Source organism: Staurois parvus, unplaced genomic scaffold, assembly GCF_062004578.1.
Source record: "Staurois parvus isolate SC_StPar_1 unplaced genomic scaffold, SC_StPar_1.0 ptg000633l, whole genome shotgun sequence".
NCBI classification, from domain to species: Eukaryota; Metazoa; Chordata; class Amphibia; order Anura; family Ranidae; genus Staurois; species Staurois parvus.
Window position 1 is genome coordinate 108,029 of NW_028318429.1, and position 20,580 is coordinate 128,608.

Below are 20,580 nucleotides of genomic sequence, written 5' to 3' on the forward strand. Positions count from 1 at the left end.
CACAGTACCAATTGCTTGCAGTTGGTTTTCCAATTCATGCCAAGGGTGTTGAGTGGGATTTAATTCAGGGCTCTGCAGAACACCCCAATTCCTCCACCCCATACTAATCAAATCATGCCCTTTTTAAACTGACTCCACACTTCTGGGAAGGCTTCTTACAATATTTTGGAGTGTGAGATGAGAGGACCTGGCTCACCATCAGTGCACCAATTCCTCCCAAAGGTGTTCAGTAGACTTGAGGTCAGAGCTCTGTGCAGGACTCTTGAGTTCCTCCACACCACACCAGACCATGTCTTTTTGGAGCTGTCTTCACTTATCCTGGAATGCTTTCCAAAAAATGTTGGAGTGTGTCTTTGGGAATTTGAAACCAGTCAGCCAAAAGATTATTTGTGAGGTCAGGGTCTAATGTTGGATGAAATAACCTGGCTCACCATCAGAGTTCCAATTCATCCCAAAGGTGTTCAGTAGGATTGAGGTCAGAGCTCTGTGCAGCACGCTCCACACATAACTGGTCAAACCATGTAATTATGAAGCTTGTTCCACATTTCTGGGAGTTTTTTTCCTAAGAAATATTAGAGTGTGTCTGTGGGGATTTGTGCAAATAAAAATCAAGAGTATTTGTGAGGTCCGATATTGATACTGGATATGAAGACTTGGCCTGCAACCCATTTCATCCCAAAGGTGCTGTCAGGGACCATCGCAACTCATGGGTCTACACATGCGTAGGCGTCTGTCAAGACATGCAGGCAGCAGGGCACTAGGACCCAGGCGCACCCGTCGTCTTGACAGTACTAGGCAGGCACTGGGACCTAGGCGGCACCTGTCAGGTGCAGGGCGGGCTACTTAAACCAGCCCTGCACAGACGCTTGTTGCCAAATGGTCTTTTGTATCCTGTTGCCTGTGTTGTGAGTACTCTGATCTGGATTGTCTGACCTTGTTGCCTTCTCCTGTCCTGACCCCTTGGCTTGCCTGACTCTGCTCCTGGATGTTCCCTTATAGATCTGATCTTTTGGTATTGACCCTGCGTGTGACCCGACTATCCTTTGCCTATCGTCTTGTACCTCACCGACCCGCTAGTTACCGACCCGGCTTGTTTTACTCTGACTTTGCTCATCCGTCCATCCATCCCTCAGGAATCCCTGGGCTCCCTCACATCAGACTCTTAACCCGCTGGAGCCCTTGGCAGACTCCTCTACCTCTGGTAGAGATACCTAGCAGCTGCGACCTGGTCCCGGAGCGCTCCAAGTCCATCCCCACCATCAGGGGCCCTGGTGAACAAGTGCTCCGGTACTTAGACTCCGCACTCTGGGGAGGCTCTATCAGGGGACTGATAGAGGTGCTGTCAGGCGGTCCGTTACAGGTGCTCAGTAGACTTGAAGTTAGGACTCTGTACAGCACGCTCGAGTTCCTCCACACCAAACTGGCCAAGCCTTGTCATTATGAAGCTTGTTCCACACTTTTGGGAAATATTAGAGTGTGTCTGTGGAGATTTGTGCAATTAAAAACCAAAAGAGTATTTGTGAGGTCAGGTACTAATGTTGGGTTAGAAGACCTGGCTCACCATTGATACTACAGTTCATCCCAAAGGTGTTTAGTAGGGTTGAGGTCAGAGCTCTGTGCAGGGCACTTGAGTTCCTCCACACCAAACTGGTCAAACCATGTCTTTATGGAGTTGGCTTTGTACACAGGGGGACAGTTATACTGGAACAGAAAAGGGTCTTCACCAATCTGTTACCAATAGGTTGGAAGAGCGCAATTGTCTAAACTGTCTTTGTATGCTTGTAGTAGTAACAGTGCCCTTCACTAGAAACACTTCAACTCATTCATTTGGTGGGGGAGTCCACATATGTTTACCATATAGTGTACATTTAACACTGTAGGGGCTTATTAAAAAAAAACGGAGACCTTAACTGTGGGGATGGTCAGAGGCTCACATACTGAGATGGGTGAATTAATGTTGGAATTAAGTTAGGCTAGAGTTAAGCTTTTAGGGGTGAAGACTATGTAAGGTTGTCACCGGGCAAAACCCCAAGCCCCGCCAGTCCCGTATGCTGTAATTGCGGGGTCTGGACGCCAGTTTGACAGCCGGGTTCCATTGTGTGCTTCAGGAGATCCTACAATGGCTCCGGCCAACAGGCTTCATCCAGAAATACAATCCATTGCTACATTGTTCTGATTGTTACAATGTGTTTTGTTGAGTATTTTGTTGAGTGCCTATGAGAAAGATGAGGTCTTTCCCGTGCACATAACAAGCAATTCCAGAGAACCTGAATGTGGTATAAAAAGGTTTGAATTCCTTATTGACTCCTAATTAAACCCTTTGTTTACTCCTGCTTACCCTTATCCTCTTCACTCTTCTCACTTCATTAGAATGTTGATGAGGGGCGGAAGGTGGGACCAGGAGATGAAAAATAGAAGCGGATTAATCGCTTTCTTGCCGCCCTATAGCACAAATACTGCTACAGGGTGGCACGGGTGCGCAAAATCACACATATATATATATATATATATGTGTGTGTGTGATTTTGCATCCCCAGGCAGGGGGCGCACGTGTGCCCTACCTGCGCTGCCATTGGCTGTCAATCACTGGGTCCTGGCTGGTGATTCCCTGCCACAACCCGGTGATCACCGAGTATCACTGACGGGGGAGAGACCTGTGTATAAACAACACAGATCTCTGCCCTGACAGCTTCTGCACACTGCTTTGTATGGCTTTCCCCCCCCAAAAACATTCCACTCCTAGCACAAATGTTCCCCTCTCAATACCCCCCCCCCCCAAAAAAAAAGCCCACCTCCCAGCAAAAATCCCCTCCCCCACAATCCTCACAGCACAAATGCCCCCCAAAAATGTTTTACATTTTTTCTTCTAGCACAAATCTTACCCCCCCTTCCAAATTCCTCCTCCCTGCATAAATCCTTTTCACCACTCCCCCTCTCCTACCACAAATTTCCCCCTCTACCTCTCTTCTTGCACAAATCCCCCCCAGTCCCCCCTCCTACCACATATTGCCCCCAACCGAACCCCTGCTCCTACCACTAATCCACTCCTCCCTCCCCCTCCTAGCACAAATACTTTCCTCTCCAGGACAAATATATGCTACTCCCCCCCCCCTCCAGTTGTGTACCCAGTTTAATCCCCCCCCCCCACACACAGAGCTCACCTACAATGCTGCCACAGATGTCTGTGGGATGGTAAAAGCAGCTTCCCCCAGAACTGTGAGGTGTCAAGAGGAGGAGGAGCCTGGGGGAAGCTGCTTTTACCAGCCTATTAGCCAGCCCAAAATGTAGGGGGGAGGGTAAGCAAATCCTGCTCAGTCCCATGTCACAGTCTGGATCGAGGAGCGTGGCAGTGATAGGAGGAGGAACCTGGAGGGCAGAGAGAGCCCAGCGCCCAGATTGTAGCAGCAACTCTTTATGGGGTGCCCCTCCCCCTTCACATGGTACTACCCCGCCTAGGGCAACCGCCCCTTGTGCCCACCCCTAGTCCTGGCCTTGCATTCAGTCACAGTGTTCTGGAAATGCATGAACTACAAGTCCCAACGGACTTAGCGGCTATCGACTTGTAGTTCTCAATGAACTACCTCGGCACTGTGGAGCCCCATGGTAGGTCACCGATTCTTCCTGTCAATATACAGTTGGGTCCATATATATTTGGACACAGGCACAATTTTAGTTTTTCTCAGGTATTTACCAAAATATTAAAGCTATAGTTCTATAATGGATCTGGGCGGACAGTGCGCACTCTCAGGTGTAATTTGAGGGTATGTACATCTAAATTGGAGGAAGGGTTTAGGAATTACTGCTCAAAAGAGTAGCCACCCCCCCCTTTTTCAAGAGACCAAAAGTAATTGGACAATTGAATCAAAAGCTGTTTCATGGCCAGGTGTGGGCTACTCCATTATTTCTTCATCAATTAAGCAGGTAAAAGGTCTGGAGTTGATTCTAAGTGTGGTATTTGCATTTGGAATCTATTGCTGTGAACCTCCATCATGCGTTCAAAGGAGCTGTCCATGCAAGTGAAACCGGCCATTGTAAGGCTTCAAAAACAAAACAAATCCATCAGAGAGATCACAGCAACATTAGGAGTGGCCAAATCAACAGTTTGGTCCATTCTGAGGAAAGAAGAACTCACTAGTGAGCTCAGCAACATAAAAAGGCATGGACGTCCACGGAAGGCAACAGTGGTGGATGATTGCAGGATCCTCTCTATGGTAAAGAAGAACCCATTCACAACATCCAGACAAGTGAAGGACACTCTCCAGGAGGTGGGCGTATCATTGTCAAAGTCTACAATCAAGAGAAGACTTCACGAGAGCAAATACAGAGGGGTCACCACAAGGTGCAAATACAGAGGGTTCCCCACAAGGTGCAAATACAGAGGGGTCACCACAAGGTGCAAATACAGAGGGGTCACCACAAGGTGCAAACCATTCATAAGCCTGAAGAATAGAAAAGCCAGATTAGACTTTGCCAAAAAACATCTAAAAAAGATGGACCAGTTCTGGAAAAGCATTCTTTGGATGGATGAAACTAAGATGAATCTGTACCAGAATGATGGGAAGAACAAAGTGTGGAGAAGGCTTGGAACAGCTCATGATCCAACGCACACAACATCATCTGTAAAACATGGGCGGAGGCAGTGTGATGGCATGGGCGGAGGCAGTGTGATGGCATGGGCGGAGGCAGGGTGATGACATGGGCATGCATGGCTTCCAGTGGCACTGGGTCATTGGTGGTTATTGATGATGTGACAGAAGCAGCCAGATGAATTCTGCCGTGTTTACAGATATACTGTCAGCCCAGATTCAGCCAAATGCAGCAAAGGTGATTGGAAGGATCTTCACAGTACAGATGGACAATGATCCAAAACACACTGCAAAAGCAACCCAGGAGCTTGTGAAGGAAAAGAAGTGGAATATTCTGCAATGGCCGAGTCAATCACCTGATCTCAACCCCATTGAGCATTCATTTCACTTGCTTAAGGCAAAACTAAAGGTAGAAAGACCCACAAAGAACAGCTGAAGATGGCTGCAGTTAGAGCCTGGCCAAGCATCAGAAAGGAGGAAACCCTGTCTTTGGTCATGTCCATGGGTTTCAGACTTCAGGCAAAGCATCAGAAAGGAGGAAACCCAGTCTTTGGTCATGTCCATGGGTTTCAGACTTCAGGCAAAGCATCAGAAAGGAGGAAACCCAGTCTTTGGTAATGTCCATGGGTCCCAGACTTCAGGCAAAGCATCAGAAAGGAGGAAACCCAGTCTTTGGTCATGTCCATGGGTTCCAAACTTCAGGCAAAGCATCAGAAAGGAGGAAACCCTGTCTTTGGTAATGTCCATGGGTTTCAGACTTCAGGCAAAGCATCAGAAAGGAGGAAACCCAGTCTTCGATCATGTCCATGGGTCCCAGACTTCAGGCAAAGCATCAGAAAGGAGGAAACCCAGTCTTTGGTAATGTCCATGGGTTCCAGACTTTAGGCAAAGCATCAGAAAGGAGGAAACCCAGTCTTTGGTCATGTCCATGGGTCCCAGACTTCAGGCAAAGCATCAGAAAGGAGGAAACCCAGTCTTTGGTCATGTCCATGGGTTTCAGACTTCAGGCAAAGCATCAGAAAGGAGGAAACCCTGTCTTTGGTAATGTCCATGGGTTTCAGACTTCAGGCAAAGCATCAGAAAGGAGGAAACCCAGTCTTCGATCATGTCCATGGGTTCCAGACTTTAGGCAAAGCATCAGAAAGGAGGAAACCCAGTCTTTGGTCATGTCCATGGGTCCCAGACTTCAGGCAAAGCATCAGAAAGGAGGAAACCCAGTATTTGGTCATGTCCATGGGTTTCAGACTTCAGGCAAAGCATCAGAAAGGAGGAAACCCAGTCTTTGGTAATGTCCATGGGTTCCAGACTTTAGGCAGTCATTGCCAGTAAAGGATTCTCAACAAAATATTACAAATCAACATTTTATTTATGATTATATTCAATTGTCTATTTACATTACAGCCCCTGAAAATGGAGGGACGGAGTATAGAAATGGTTGCAGTTCCTGAAATTTGTACTTGATATTTATGTTCAACCCCTTGAATTAAAGCTAAAAGTCTGCACTTCACATTCATTTGTGTACATCCCGTACACCCCATACATCTCATGCATCTCATACATCCTGTATATCCGGAACACCCCCTACACCCCATACATCCTGTACATTTCATACATCCCATGCACCTTGTACACCCCATACATCCTGTACATCTCATACATCCCGTGCACCCCGTACATTCCGTACACCCCATACATCCTGTACATCTCATACATCCCGTGCACCCCGTACATTCCGTACACCCCATACATCCCATACATCCCATGCATCCAGTGCACCCCGTACATCTCGTACATCCCATGCATTCCATACATCCCATGCATTTTGTACATCCTGTACACCCCATACATCCTGTATATCTCATACATCCCGTGCACCCCATACATCCTGTATATCTCATACATCCCGTGCACCCCATACATCTCATACATCCCATGCATCCCGTACATCTCATACATCCTGTACATCCCAAATATCCTGTACATCCCGAACACCCCATACATCCTGTACATCTCATACATCCTGTGCATCCCATACATCTCATACATCCCATGCACCCCATATATCTCATACATCCCGTGCACCCCATACATCTCGTGCATCCCGTGCATCCTGTGCATCCCATACATCTCGTACATCCCATGCATCCCGTACATCTCATACATCCTGTACATCCCAAACATCCTGTACATCCCGAACACCCTATACACCCCATACATCCTGTACATCTCATACATCCCATGCACCCCATACATCTCATACATCTCATGCATCCTGTGCACCCCATACATCTCGTACATCCCATGCATCCCGAACGTCTCATACATTCCATACATCTCATACATCCCGTGCATCTTGTACGGGCAAGCAGAAATACTGATAGGTCTGTAGGAAAGCTGCCTGGCACCAAAGATCTAATGATCGCTGGTGCAAAGCTTTACAGGTTCCTGCAACCAAAAATAATAAATGCTAATTTTTATACCTGCAAAAAAATTAGCATTTATTATTTTTGGTCAAAAAGTGAACTTATCCTTTAAAGCTTCTATGAGATATTAGTGATTGGATTTGCACTGTAAATGTAAGCTCCCTCTTCTGTCTTTTCTCTCCCATCAGGCTGACTTCCCGACCACCCTGGGTGTCTTTTCACCGGATGAGTCCGTCTCATCTGACCCGGAGAAAGACCGCAAGCTGAGCCGGGTGTACTACATAGACACCACCTGTCTACACGTGCCGCGGCCTCACACCGAGGTCACCTCTCCGCTGAAGAACGGAATGAGTGAGCCTGACGTGTCAACTCTCCACCAAACCATGTCTGTTCTGTACCGGCTGTCTGCCCGCTCTGTGCCATCCTGTGCTTACCAGCCTCGGCTGCCGTCATTACCCATAATCCTCCATTGTCATGGGTGAGACCATCTGCTGTGTGCTAGACGGGGCCAAAATTCTGGATTCTGGCCAAAATGATCTGTGGTTGTGTGACTGTGGGGGGGCATTAGGGCGTAAATTTTTGTTTATTAAATTTCTTACAAACAGCATAATAAAAACATATTTACATATATACAAAATAAATACAAATATATATATATATATAAAAACAAAAATAGCTTACTTCAGAATAGAAAACAGGAAACAGCTTTTTTCCCTAGTAACATCATAAACAGAACTAAATACACAAAACAAAACATATTTAATATTATTATTATCATTATAATACACCTCAAACCCTAACTGTCACCTAAACCCCCCCCTCAGGCTAGGAAACGATGAAACATTGATCCTATGCATGGAGCATGTGAGAGGACAGAAAGAGAAGCCACGCCCCCAGAGACAGACAACAGCTACGGGGACCTGACATTCCTCCACGCCTTTGTCCAGGCTCCCGGCCACCACCCGTCCTTCTCAAGACCCTGAATCTTCCCAACCTCACCCAGAATGTTGTGTACCACCACCTCGACAGGAAGGACTTTTTTTGCGAATGGAAACCTGACACCGTGCATTCCACGTGTAGTAATGGACTTCTAAGCTAACTAGAAAAAGTGTCTCGAAATCAAAGTCCCCGTGAGTTTGAAAGGCTCCATAAGACCACTCCTTGTAACTCAAGTGAGAAAGGAAAGGGATACCCAGAGCCCCACCCACCCGCTTGTACATTTCTATATTGAAGGGGCACTGAAGCAAGAAATGTTCTATTGTCTCCTCCACCCCACCGCACTCCACTCTTAGACAACCACGGTTCTCTGCCGAGCGATGCTTCAGGTTGCCCTTCACATAGAGTCTGCCATGGAAGGAGAGCCAGGCCAAATCCCAAAACTTTAAAGGGATTCTATCCAGATAAATTAAACGCAGACCCTCCCGCATAACGGGGCCTGGGCAATCCCTCGAGGCCAATGGTTCGCTAAAGAGAGATTCAGCAACCCTCTTCTCCAGGGCCTTCCTAGGAAGAGACATAAGTTGGGAGCTTACCATGTTGGACCCTCAGGCTTTTCACTGGCCCACCATTCTCCCAGCTCCTCAGAAAAGGCCTAATCCAGGACTGAAAAATACCAACCCACCCAGGCAGTTCCTCTGCCAGCATGTTACCAAAATTATGTTTAAAAAACATCAGAGAAAAGAAAGCCTCTGGGTTGACCATACCTAGGCCACCCATCCGCCTGGGAAGGTAAGTTATAGACCTCTTAGTGAGGTTCAGACTGTTCCGCCATAACAGCTGGAAGAAACAACTGTAGATCTTCATTAGGGACATTAGAGTGTAAGCTCCTCTGGTACAGAGACTGATATTGACTGGCTCAGTGTTCTCTGTACAGCACTGCGGTATATGTCAGACCTATATAAATGTATAATAATAATAATAGTGTGTGACTGTGGGGGGGGGGGGACAATGAAAATTAAATTTCTGCACATGATAAAGATCATCCTTGGCTGCCTCTCTTATCCATTAACTCACCATGTACCCCCTTTGCTGTGTCCTCACTTTCCATGTACCGCAATAACCATACTCCCCACTCACCATGTGTACTCACTCACCACGCATCCCATACTTCATGTACTCCACTCAACATACAGTGAAGGAAATGCGTATTTGCTCCCCGCCTGATGTTGAATGTTCGCCCCTCACAAAGAAATGATCGGTCTAAAAATCGAATGTTCGGTGTAACACTGAGAGACAGAATACAACAACAAATTCAGCAGAAATGCGTCTAACCAATGATGACTGATCTGCATGTTCATGAGGGAAAGAAGGATTTGATCCCCTTCACAAAACATGACTTAGTACTTGGTGGCAAATCCCTTGTTGGCAATCACAGAGATCAGACGTTTCCTGGAGTTGGCCTCCAGGTTTGCACACATCTCAGGAGGGATTTTGGCCCACTCCTCTTGGCAGATCCTCTCCAAGTCATTAAGGTTTGGTGGCTGACGTTTGGCAACTCGAACTTTCAGCTCCCTCCACAGACTTTCAATCGGATGAAGGTCTGGAGACTGGCTAGGCCACTCCAGGACCTTAATGTGCTTCTTCTTGAGCCGCTCCTTTGTTGCCTTAGCTGTGTGTTTTGGGTCATTGTCATGCTGGAACACCCATCCACGACCCATTTTCAATGCCCTGGCTGAGGGAAAAAGGTTCTCACCCAAGATTTGAGGGTACATTGCCCCGTCCATCGTCCCTTTGATGCGGTGCAGTTGTCCTGTCCCCTTAGCAGACAAACATCCCCAAAGCAGAATGTTTCCACCACTATGTTTGACAGTTGGGATGGTGTTCTTGGGGTCATAGGCAGCATTCCTCCTCCTCCAAACACGGCGAGTTGATGCCAAAGAGCTGGATTTTGGTCTCATCTGACCACAACACTTCCCACCAGTCCTCCTCGGCATCATTCAGATGTTCAGTGGCAGACTTCAGACGGGTCTGGACATGTGCTTTCTTGAGCAGAGGGACCTTGCAGGCACTGCAGGATTTCAGTCCTTGTCGGCGTAGTGTGTTACCAATTGTTTTCTTGGTGACTGTGGTCCCAGCTGCCTGGAGATCATTGACAAGATCCTCACGTGTAGTTCTGGGATGATTCCTCACTGTTCTCATGATCATTGACACTCCACGAGGGGAGATCTTGCATGGTGCACCAGACCTAGGGAGACTGACACTTGTTTTGTGTTTCTTCCATTTGTGAATGATTGCACCAACTGTTGTCACCTTCTCACCAAGCTGCTTGGCCATAGTTTGGTAGCCCAGTCCAGCCTTGTGTAGGTCTACCATCTTGTCCCTGACATCCTTGGACAGCTCTTTGGTCTTTGCCATGGTAGAGAGTTTGGAATCTGATGGTTTGATGGCTCCTGTGGACAGGTGTCTTTTATACAGGTAACACAATGAGATTAGCAGCACTCCCTTTAAGAGACTGGTTCTAATCTCAGCTTGTTACCTGTATGAAAGACACCTGGGAGCCAGAAATCCTGCTGAATGATAGGGGATCAAATCCTTCTTTCCCTCATGAACCTGCAGATCCGTCATCATTTGTTAGACGCATTTCTGCTGAATTTGTTGTTGTATTCTGTCTCTCAGTGTTCCACCGAACATTCCATTGTTAGACCGATCATTTCTGTGTGAGGGGCGAACATTCCATTGTTAGACCGATCATTTCTGTGTGAGGGGCGAACATTCCATTGTTAGACCGATCATTTCTGTGTGAGGGGCGAACATTCAACATCAGCCGGGGAGCAAATACACATTTCCTTCACTGTATAACCCACTGTACTTATTTACCTTGTTCCCCACTAACTATTTAACTCCTCATGTATCTGACAGATTATATAACCAACTCACAGTATACTCTACTCACCATGTACCTACTCCCGGTATACCCCACTCACCGTGTACCTACTCCCGGTATACCCCACTCACCGTGTACCTACTCCCGGTATACCCCACTCACCGTGTACCTACTCCCGGTATACCCCACTCACCGTGTACCTACTCCCGGTATACCCCACTCACCGTGTACCTACTCCCGGTATACCCCACTCACCGTGTACCTACTCCCAGTATATCCCACTCACCGTGTACCTACTCCCAGTATATCCCACTCACCGTGTACCTACTCGCAGTATACCCCAGTCACCGTGTACCTACTCCCAGTATACCCCAGTCACCGTGTACCTACTCCCAGTATACCCCACTCACCGTGTACCTACTCCCAGTATACACCACTCACCATATACCTACTCCCAGTATACCCCACTCACCATATAATTACTCCCAGTATACACCACTCACCATATACCTACTCCCAGTATACCCCACTCACCATATACCTACTCCCAGTATACCCCAGTCACCGTGTACCTACTCCCAGTATACCCCACTCACCATATACCTACTCCCAGTATACCCCACTCACCGTGTACCTACTCCCAGTATACCCCACTCACCATATACCTACTCCCAGTATACACCACTCACCATATACCTACTCCCAGTATATCCCACTCACCATGTACCTACTCCCAGTATACCCCAGTCACCGTGTACCTACTCCCAGTATACCCCACTCACCATATACCTACTCCCAGTATACCCCACTCACCATATACCTACTCCCAGTATACACCACTCACCATATACCTACTCCCAGTATACCCCACTCACCATATACCTACTCCCAGTATACACCACTCACCATATACCTACTCCCAGTATACACCACTCACCATATACCTACTCCCAGTATACACCACTCACCATATACCTACTCCCAGTATACACCACTCACCATATACCTACTCCCAGTATACCCCACTCACCATATACCTACTCCCAGTATACCCCACTTACCGTGTACCTACTCCCAGTATACCCCACTTACCGTGTACCTACTCCCAGTATACACCACTCACGATATACCTACTCCCAGTATACCCCACTCACCATATACCTACTCCCAGTATACCCCACTTACCGTGTACCTACTCCCAGTATACACCACTCACGATATACCTACTCCCAGTATACCCCACTCACCATATACCTACTCCCAGTATACACCACTCACCATATACCTACTCCCAGTATACCCCACTCACCGTGTACCTACTCCCAGTATACACCACTCACCATATACCTACTCCCAGTATACACCACTCACCATATAATTACTCCCAGTATAACCCACTCACCGTGTACCTACTCCCAGTATACCCCACTCACCATATAATTACTCCCAGTATACACCACTCACCATATACCTACTCCCAGTATACCCCACTCACCGTGTACCTACTCCCAGTATACCCCACTCACCATATACCTACTCCCAGTATACCCCAGTCACCGTGTACCTACTCCCAGTATACCCCACTCACCATATACCTACTCCCAGTATACACCACTCACCATATACCTACTCCCAGTATACCCCACTCACCGTGTACCTACTCCCAGTATACCCCACTCACCATATAATTACTCCCAGTATACACCACTCACCATATACCTACTCCCAGTATACACCACTCACCATATACCTACTCCCAGTATACACCACTCACCATATACCTACTCCCAGTATACACCATTCACCATGTACCTACTCCCAGTATACCCCACTCACCGTGTACCTACTCCCAGTATACCCCACTCACCATATACCTACTCCCAGTATACCCCACTCACCGTGTACCTACTCCCGGTATACCCCACTCACCGTGTACCTACTCCCGGTATACCCCACTCACCATGTACCTACTCCCAGTATATCCCACTCACCGTGTACCTACTCCCAGTATATCCCACTCACCGTGTACCTACTCCCAGTATACCCCAGTCACCGTGTACCTACTCCCAGTATACCCCACTCACCGTGTACCTACTCCCAGTATACACCACTCACCATATACCTACTCCCAGTATACCCCACTCACCATATAATTACTCCCAGTATACACCACTCACCATATACCTACTCCCAGTATACCCCACTCACCATATACCTACTCCCAGTATACCCCAGTCACCGTGTACCTACTCCCAGTATACCCCACTCACCATATACCTACTCCCAGTATACCCCACTCACCATATACCTACTCCCAGTATACCCCACTTACCATATACCTACTCCCAGTATATCCCACTCACCGTGTACCTACTCCCAGTATACCCCAGTCACCGTGTACCTACTCCCAGTATACCCCACTCACCATATACCTACTCCCAGTATACCCCACTCACCGTGTACCTACTCCCAGTATACCCCACTCACCATATACCTACTCCCAGTATACACCACTCACCATATACCTACTCCCAGTATATCCCACTCACCATGTACCTACTCCCAGTATACCCCAGTCACCGTGTACCTACTCCCAGTATACCCCACTCACCATATACCTACTCCCAGTATACCCCACTCACCATATACCTACTCCCAGTATATCCCACTCACCGTGTACCTACTCCCAGTATACCCCACTCACCATATACCTACTCCCAGTATACACCACTCACCATATACCTACTCCCAGTATACACCACTCACCATATACCTACTCCCAGTATACACCACTCACCATATACCTACTCCCAGTATACACCACTCACCATATACCTACTCCCAGTATACACCACTCACCATATACCTACTCCCAGTATACCCCACTCACCATATACCTACTCCCAGTATACCCCACTTACCGTGTACCTACTCCCAGTATACCCCACTTACCGTGTACCTACTCCCAGTATACACCACTCACGATATACCTACTCCCAGTATACCCCACTCACCATATACCTACTCCCAGTATACCCCACTTACCGTGTACCTACTCCCAGTATACACCACTCACGATATACCTACTCCCAGTATACCCCACTCACCATATACCTACTCCCAGTATACACCACTCACCATATACCTACTCCCAGTATACCCCACTCACCATATACCTACTCCCAGTATACCCCACTCACCATATACCTACTCCCAGTATACACCACTCACCATATACCTACTCCCAGTATACACCACTCACCATATACCTACTCCCAGTATACCCCACTCACCATATACCTACTCCCAGTATACACCACTCACCATATACCTACTCCCAGTATACCCCACTTACCGTGTACCTACTCCCAGTATACCCCACTTACCGTGTACCTACTCCCAGTATACACCACTCACGATATACCTACTCCCAGTATACCCCACTCACCATATACCTACTCCCAGTATACCCCACTTACCGTGTACCTACTCCCAGTATACACCACTCACGATATACCTACTCCCAGTATACCCCACTCACCATATACCTACTCCCAGTATACACCACTCACCATATACCTACTCCCAGTATACACCACTCACCATATAATTACTCCCAGTATAACCCACTCACCGTGTACCTACTCCCAGTATACCCCACTCACCATATAATTACTCCCAGTATACACCACTCACCATATACCTACTCCCAGTATATCCCACTCACCATGTACCTACTCCCAGTATACCCCACTCACCATATACCTACTCCCAGTATACCCCAGTCACCGTGTACCTACTCCCAGTATACCCCACTCACCATATACCTACTCCCAGTATACACCACTCACCATATACCTACTCCCAGTATACCCCACTCACCGTGTACCTACTCCCAGTATACCCCACTCACCATATAATTACTCCCAGTATACACCACTCACCATATACCTACTCCCAGTATACACCACTCACCATATACCTACTCCCAGTATACACCACTCACCATATTCCTACTCCCAGTATACACCATTCACCATGTACCTACTCCCAGTATACCCCACTCACCGTGTACCTACTCCCAGTATACCCCACTCACCATATACCTACTCCCAGTATACCCCACTTACCGTGTACCTACTCCCAGTATACCCCACTCACCATATAATTACTCCCAGTATACACCACTCACCATATACCTACTCCCAGTATACACCACTCACCATATACCTACTCCCAGTATACACCACTCACCATATACCTACTCCCAGTATACACCATTCACCATGTACCTACTCCCAGTATACCCCACTCACCGTGTACCTACTCCCAGTATACCCCACTCACCATATACCTACTCCCAGTATACCCCACTTACCGTGTACCTACTCCCAGTATACCCCACTTACCGTGTACCTACTCCCAGTATACACCACTCACGATATACCTACTCCCAGTATACCCCACTCACCATATACCTACTCCCAGTATACCCCACTCACCATATACCTACTCCCAGTATACCCCACTTACCGTGTACCTACTCCCAGTATACCCCACTCACCATATACCTACTCCCAGTATACCCCACTTACCGTGTACCTACTCCCAGTATACCCCACTTACCGTGTACCTACTCCCAGTATACACCACTCACGATATACCTACTCCCAGTATACCCCACTCACCATATACCTACTCCCAGTATACACCACTCACCATATACCTACTCCCAGTATACACCACTTACCATATACCTACTCCCAGTATACACCACTCACCATATACCTACTCCCAGTATACACCACTCACCATATACCTACTCCCAATATACATAGTTCCATAGTTTGTCTGGTTGAGAAAAGACACAATTCCATCTAGTTCAGCTAATAAAAAGGAAAAAAAATATATACACAATCCTACATCCACAGTTGATCCAGAGGAATGCAAAAAACTCCTATAAAGCATGATCCAATCTACTCCTGCAGGGAAAAAATTCCTTCCTTACCCCCCGAGAGGCAATCGGATATTCCCTGGATCTACCTTACCTATAAATGTTATATCCAGTTATATTCTGTGTATCCAAGAAAGAATCCAGGACTTTCCTACAGCAATCCACTGAGCTGGCCACAACCAACTCCTGAGGGAGTCTATTCCACATTCTCACAGCTCTTACTGTGAAGAAACCTTTCTGTGTTTGGAGATTACATTTCTTTTCCTCCAGACGTAAAGTTTGACTCGAACATTGGTCGTTCGTATGTTTTCTGAACACGTCAACGATACGTGCGTTCGGCAGGCTGCTCGCCAGCTGCGCCCCACAATGCACTGCACCCTGACAGTGCATTCTAATTGGTCAAAGCAATGCACCTGACCACAGGTGACCACAGGTCAGGTGCAATGCTTTGGCCCATTACAGCACAGGGTGACGTCACAAGGGTGACGGAGTGAACTCCGCCCTCTTGTGACGTCATGACAGTATTTAAGAACTGTCATCGCTGCACAGCTGTCAGGGGGCGGGATCCAGCGTTGCGAGAGGAGCGGGCATCGTGATTGACGTTGGATCTACTTTGGGGGACTTTTTTCAATTTTTATGTTTACTAAAGGACTTGTCGGAGACCGTCTCCTGTCGTTTCTACACTGCACCTTTTTTAGTGAATGGATAGCAGTACCATGTACCCCCTACTCACTCACATGGGGGAGGGGGCTGGGATATGGTGACCCCGTTGTTAAAGGGGGCTTCCAGATTCCGATAAGCCCCCACCCGCAGACCCCCACAACCACAGTCCAGGTTTATGGGGAAGAAGCCTTTGTACCCAACAGCATGGGGACAAGGTGCTTTTGGAGGGGGGAGCCCCCTAGTCCCCAAATCACCCCCCTGCCTCCATATTGAGGGCATGTGGCCTCATCAGTTTTGGCGTGGGGGTTCCCCTCAAAATCCATACCAGACCCGAAGGCCTTGGTATGGATGGGGGGGGGGACTCCATGTGGTTTTTGGCTGTCACAGCAGTCACGATTGGAAAGGTCCCAATTGCATGGAGAGATCAGGACCTTTCCATGGGACGCTGACACATGTGCTGGGAGTGCGCAGGGCGTGCGCTCTCAGCACGTTTGTTTACAAATGGGACGCAAATATGTGACCGCTCGGCACCAGGGCCCAGCCACAGAGAGGCTGCATATTTGTGTACTGTGCATGAAGAGGTTAAAAAGTAAGGGTCCTAACACTGAACCCTGGGGTACCCCACTGACACCCCCAGACCATTCAGAGTATGAATCATTAACCACTACTCTCTGCATACCATCTTGTAGCCAGTTTTCTATCCATTTACAGTGGGGCAAAAACGTATTTAGTCGCCACCAATTGTGCAAGTTCTCCCACTTACAAAGATGAGAGAGGCCTGTAATTGGCATCATAGGGAGACCTCAACTATGAGAGACAAAATGAGAAAACAAATCCAGACAATCACATTGGCTGATCTGGAAAGAATTTATTTGCAAATTATGGTGGAAAATAAGTATTTGGTCACCTACAAACAAGCAAGATTTCTGGCTCTCACAGACCTGGACCTTCTTCTTTAAGAGGCTCCTCTGTCCTGCACTCATTACCTGTATCAATGGCACCTGTTTGAACTTGTTATCAGTATAAAAGACACCTGTCCACAACCTCAAACAGTCACACTCCAAACTCCACTATGGTGAAGACCAAAGAGCTGTCGAAGGACACCAGAAACAAAATTGTAGACCTGCACCAGGCTGGGAAGACTGAATCTGCAATAGGCAAGCAGCTTGGTGTGAACAAATCAACTGTGGGAGCAATAATTAGAAAATGGAAGACATACAAGACCATTGATAATCTCCCTCGATCTGGGGCTCCACGCAAGATCTCACCCCGTGGGGTCAAAATGATCACAAGAACGGTGAGCAAAAATCCCAGGACCACACGGGGGGACCTAGTGAATGACCTGCAGAGAGCTGGGACCAACGTAACAAAGGCTACCATCAGTAACACACTACGCCGCCAGGGACTCAGATCCTGCAGTGCCAGACGTGTCCCCCTGCTTAAGCCAGTACATGTCCGGGGCCCGTCTGAAGTTTGCTAGAGAGCATTTGGATGATCCAGAAGAGGATTGGGAGAATGTCATATGGTCAGATGAAACCCAAATAGAACTGTTTGGTAGAAACACAACTCGTCGTGTTTGGAGGAGAGAGAATGCTGAGTTGCATCCAAAGAACACCATACAGTTGTGGCCAAAATTATTCAACCCCCAATGCTGTAAAGGGGTTTAGGGACTATAGTGTACATTTGGAATTGTATTCAGAATCAAATCCTACAAGGACGTTGTAACTACCCAAATGCAACTAAAATGACATCAATTGTTTATGTAATACAGTAGTAAATGGTTCTTATGTGGTTTCTTCATTGCCACAATTATTCAACCCCTTAAAGACTACCACTCTGAAGAACAGAGGTTCATACAGGTGCTTTCCATCAGGTATTGAAAACACCTGTGGATGTCACCGAGCAGCAATCAAGCATAATAAGCACCAATTAGGCAGCTTTAAAATGACTGTGATACTCAGCTCCTTCTAGACATTTACTGGTGTGGTTACAAACATGGTGAAGGCAAGAGAATGGTCCAGGAAGACAAGAGAAGAGGTGATTTCTCTTCACAGGAAGGGCAATGGCTATAAGAAGATTGCAAAGATGTTAAACATACCAAGAGACACCTTAGGAAGCATCATTCGCAAATTCAAGGCAAAGGGCACTGTTGAAACGCTACCTGGTCGTGGCAGAAAGAAGATGCTGACTTCGACTGCTGTGCGCTACCTGAAGCGTAGAGTGGAGAGAAGTCCCCGTGTGACTGCTGAGGAACTGAGAAAAGATTTGTCAGATGTGGGTACAGAAGTTTCAGCCCAGACAATAAGACGCACACTGCGTAATGAAGGCCTCCGTGCCAGAACTCCCAGGCGTACCCCCTTGCTGTCTCCAAAGAATAAGAAGAGTCGACTGCAGTATGCCAAAAGCCATGTGGACAAACCACAAAAGTTGTGGGATAGTGTTCTGTGGACTGATGAAACAAAATTAGAACTGTTTGGGCCCATGGATCAACGCTATGTTTGGAGGAGGAAGAACAAGGCCTATGATGAAAAGAACACCTTGCCTACTGTGAAGCATGGTGGAGGGTCAATCATGCTTTGGGGCTGTTTTGCTTCTGCAGGTACAGGGAAGCTTCAGCGTGTGCAAGGTACCATGAATTCTCTTCAGTACCAGGAGATATTGGATGGAAACGTGATGCAGTCCGTCACACACCTGAGGCTTGGGAGACGTTGGACCTTTCAACAGGACAATGATCCCAAGCATACCTCCAAGTCCACTAGAGCATGGTTGCAGAGGAAAGGCTGGAACATTTTGGAGTGGCCATCGCAGTCACCAGACTTAAATCCGATTGAGAACCTCTGGTGGGACTTAAAGAAAGCAGTTGCAGTGCGCAAGCCTAAGAATGTGACTGAACTGGAGGCCTTTGCCCATGAAGAATGGGCGAAGATACCCGTAGATCGCTGCAAGACACTTGTGTCAAGCTATGCTTCACGTTTAAAAGCTGTTATAACTGTAAAAGGATGCTGTACTAAGTACTAAGATTGAATGTCACTTGGGGGTTGAATAAAACTGATAATGCTGTGAGCACAGAAAAGACATTTGTGGTTATTTCATTATAACTGTTATGTTATATTTGTCTGACCTACAAGTGCCTCTTTAATGTAAATGTAAGCAAGATGACTGAATGATCAAAAGCAATGTCAAACTGGCCAAAACACTCAATTTCAGTGGGGGTTGAATAATTTTGGCCACAACTGTACCTACTGTGAAGCATGGGGGTGGCAACATCATGCTTTGGGGCTGTTTCTCCGCAAAGGGACCAGGACGACTGATCCATGTACAGGACAGAATGAATGGGGCCATATATCGTGAGATTGTGAGTGCAAACCTCCTTCCATCAGCAAGGGCATTGAAGATGAAACGTGGCTGGGTCTTCCAACATGACAATGATCCCAAACATACCGCCCGGGCAACGAAGGAGTGGCTTCGTAAGAAGCATTTCAAGGTCCTGGAGTGGCCTAGCCAGTCTCCAGATCTCAGCCCCATAGAAAACCTTTAGAGGGAGTTGAAAGTCCGTGTTGCCCAGCGACAGCCCCAAAATATCACTGCTCTAGAGGAGATCTGCATGGAGGATGGGCCAACATACCAGCAACAGTGTGTGCCAACCTTGTGAAGACTTCCAGGAAACGTCTGACCTCTGTCATTGCCAACAAAGGATATATAACAAAGTATTGACATGAACTTTTCATATTGACCAAATACTTATTTTCCACCATAATTTGCAAATAAATTCTTTCCAGATCAGCCAATGTGATTGTCTGGATTTGTTTTCTCATTTTGTCTCTCATAGTTGAGGTCTCCCTATGATGCCAATTACAGGCCTCTCTGATCTTTGTAAGTGGGAGAACTTGTACAATTGGTGGGGACTAAATACTTTTTTGCCCCACTGTATATACAGATTTTTCCAGCCTGTACACTACCTTACACATTAGCTGTGTGTGGGGAACTGTGTCAAACACTTTAGCAAAATCCAAGTATACCACGTCCACCACCACCCCTCTGTCCAATTATACCACGTCCACAGCCACCCCTCTGTCCAATGTTTTGCTCCCCTCCTCATAAAAAGAAATCAGATTTGTGTGACAACTTCTG

At 47.3% G+C, this 20,580-nt stretch overlaps 1 protein-coding gene across 2 annotated transcripts in view; it reads left to right on the forward strand.

Annotated features, from left to right (window-relative positions):
• The window catches only part of LOC149449293 (actin-like protein 6B), a 56,152-nt gene that overhangs the window by 16,152 nt on the left and 19,420 nt on the right, over nt 1-20,580 (forward strand). For both annotated transcript variants that reach the window (XM_089693428.1, XM_089693427.1), the window contains exon 3: nt 7,198-7,360. In XM_089693428.1, the coding sequence (XP_089549554.1) occupies nt 7,198-7,360 (163 nt within the window). The remainder of the gene's footprint in view (nt 1-7,197; nt 7,361-20,580) is intronic.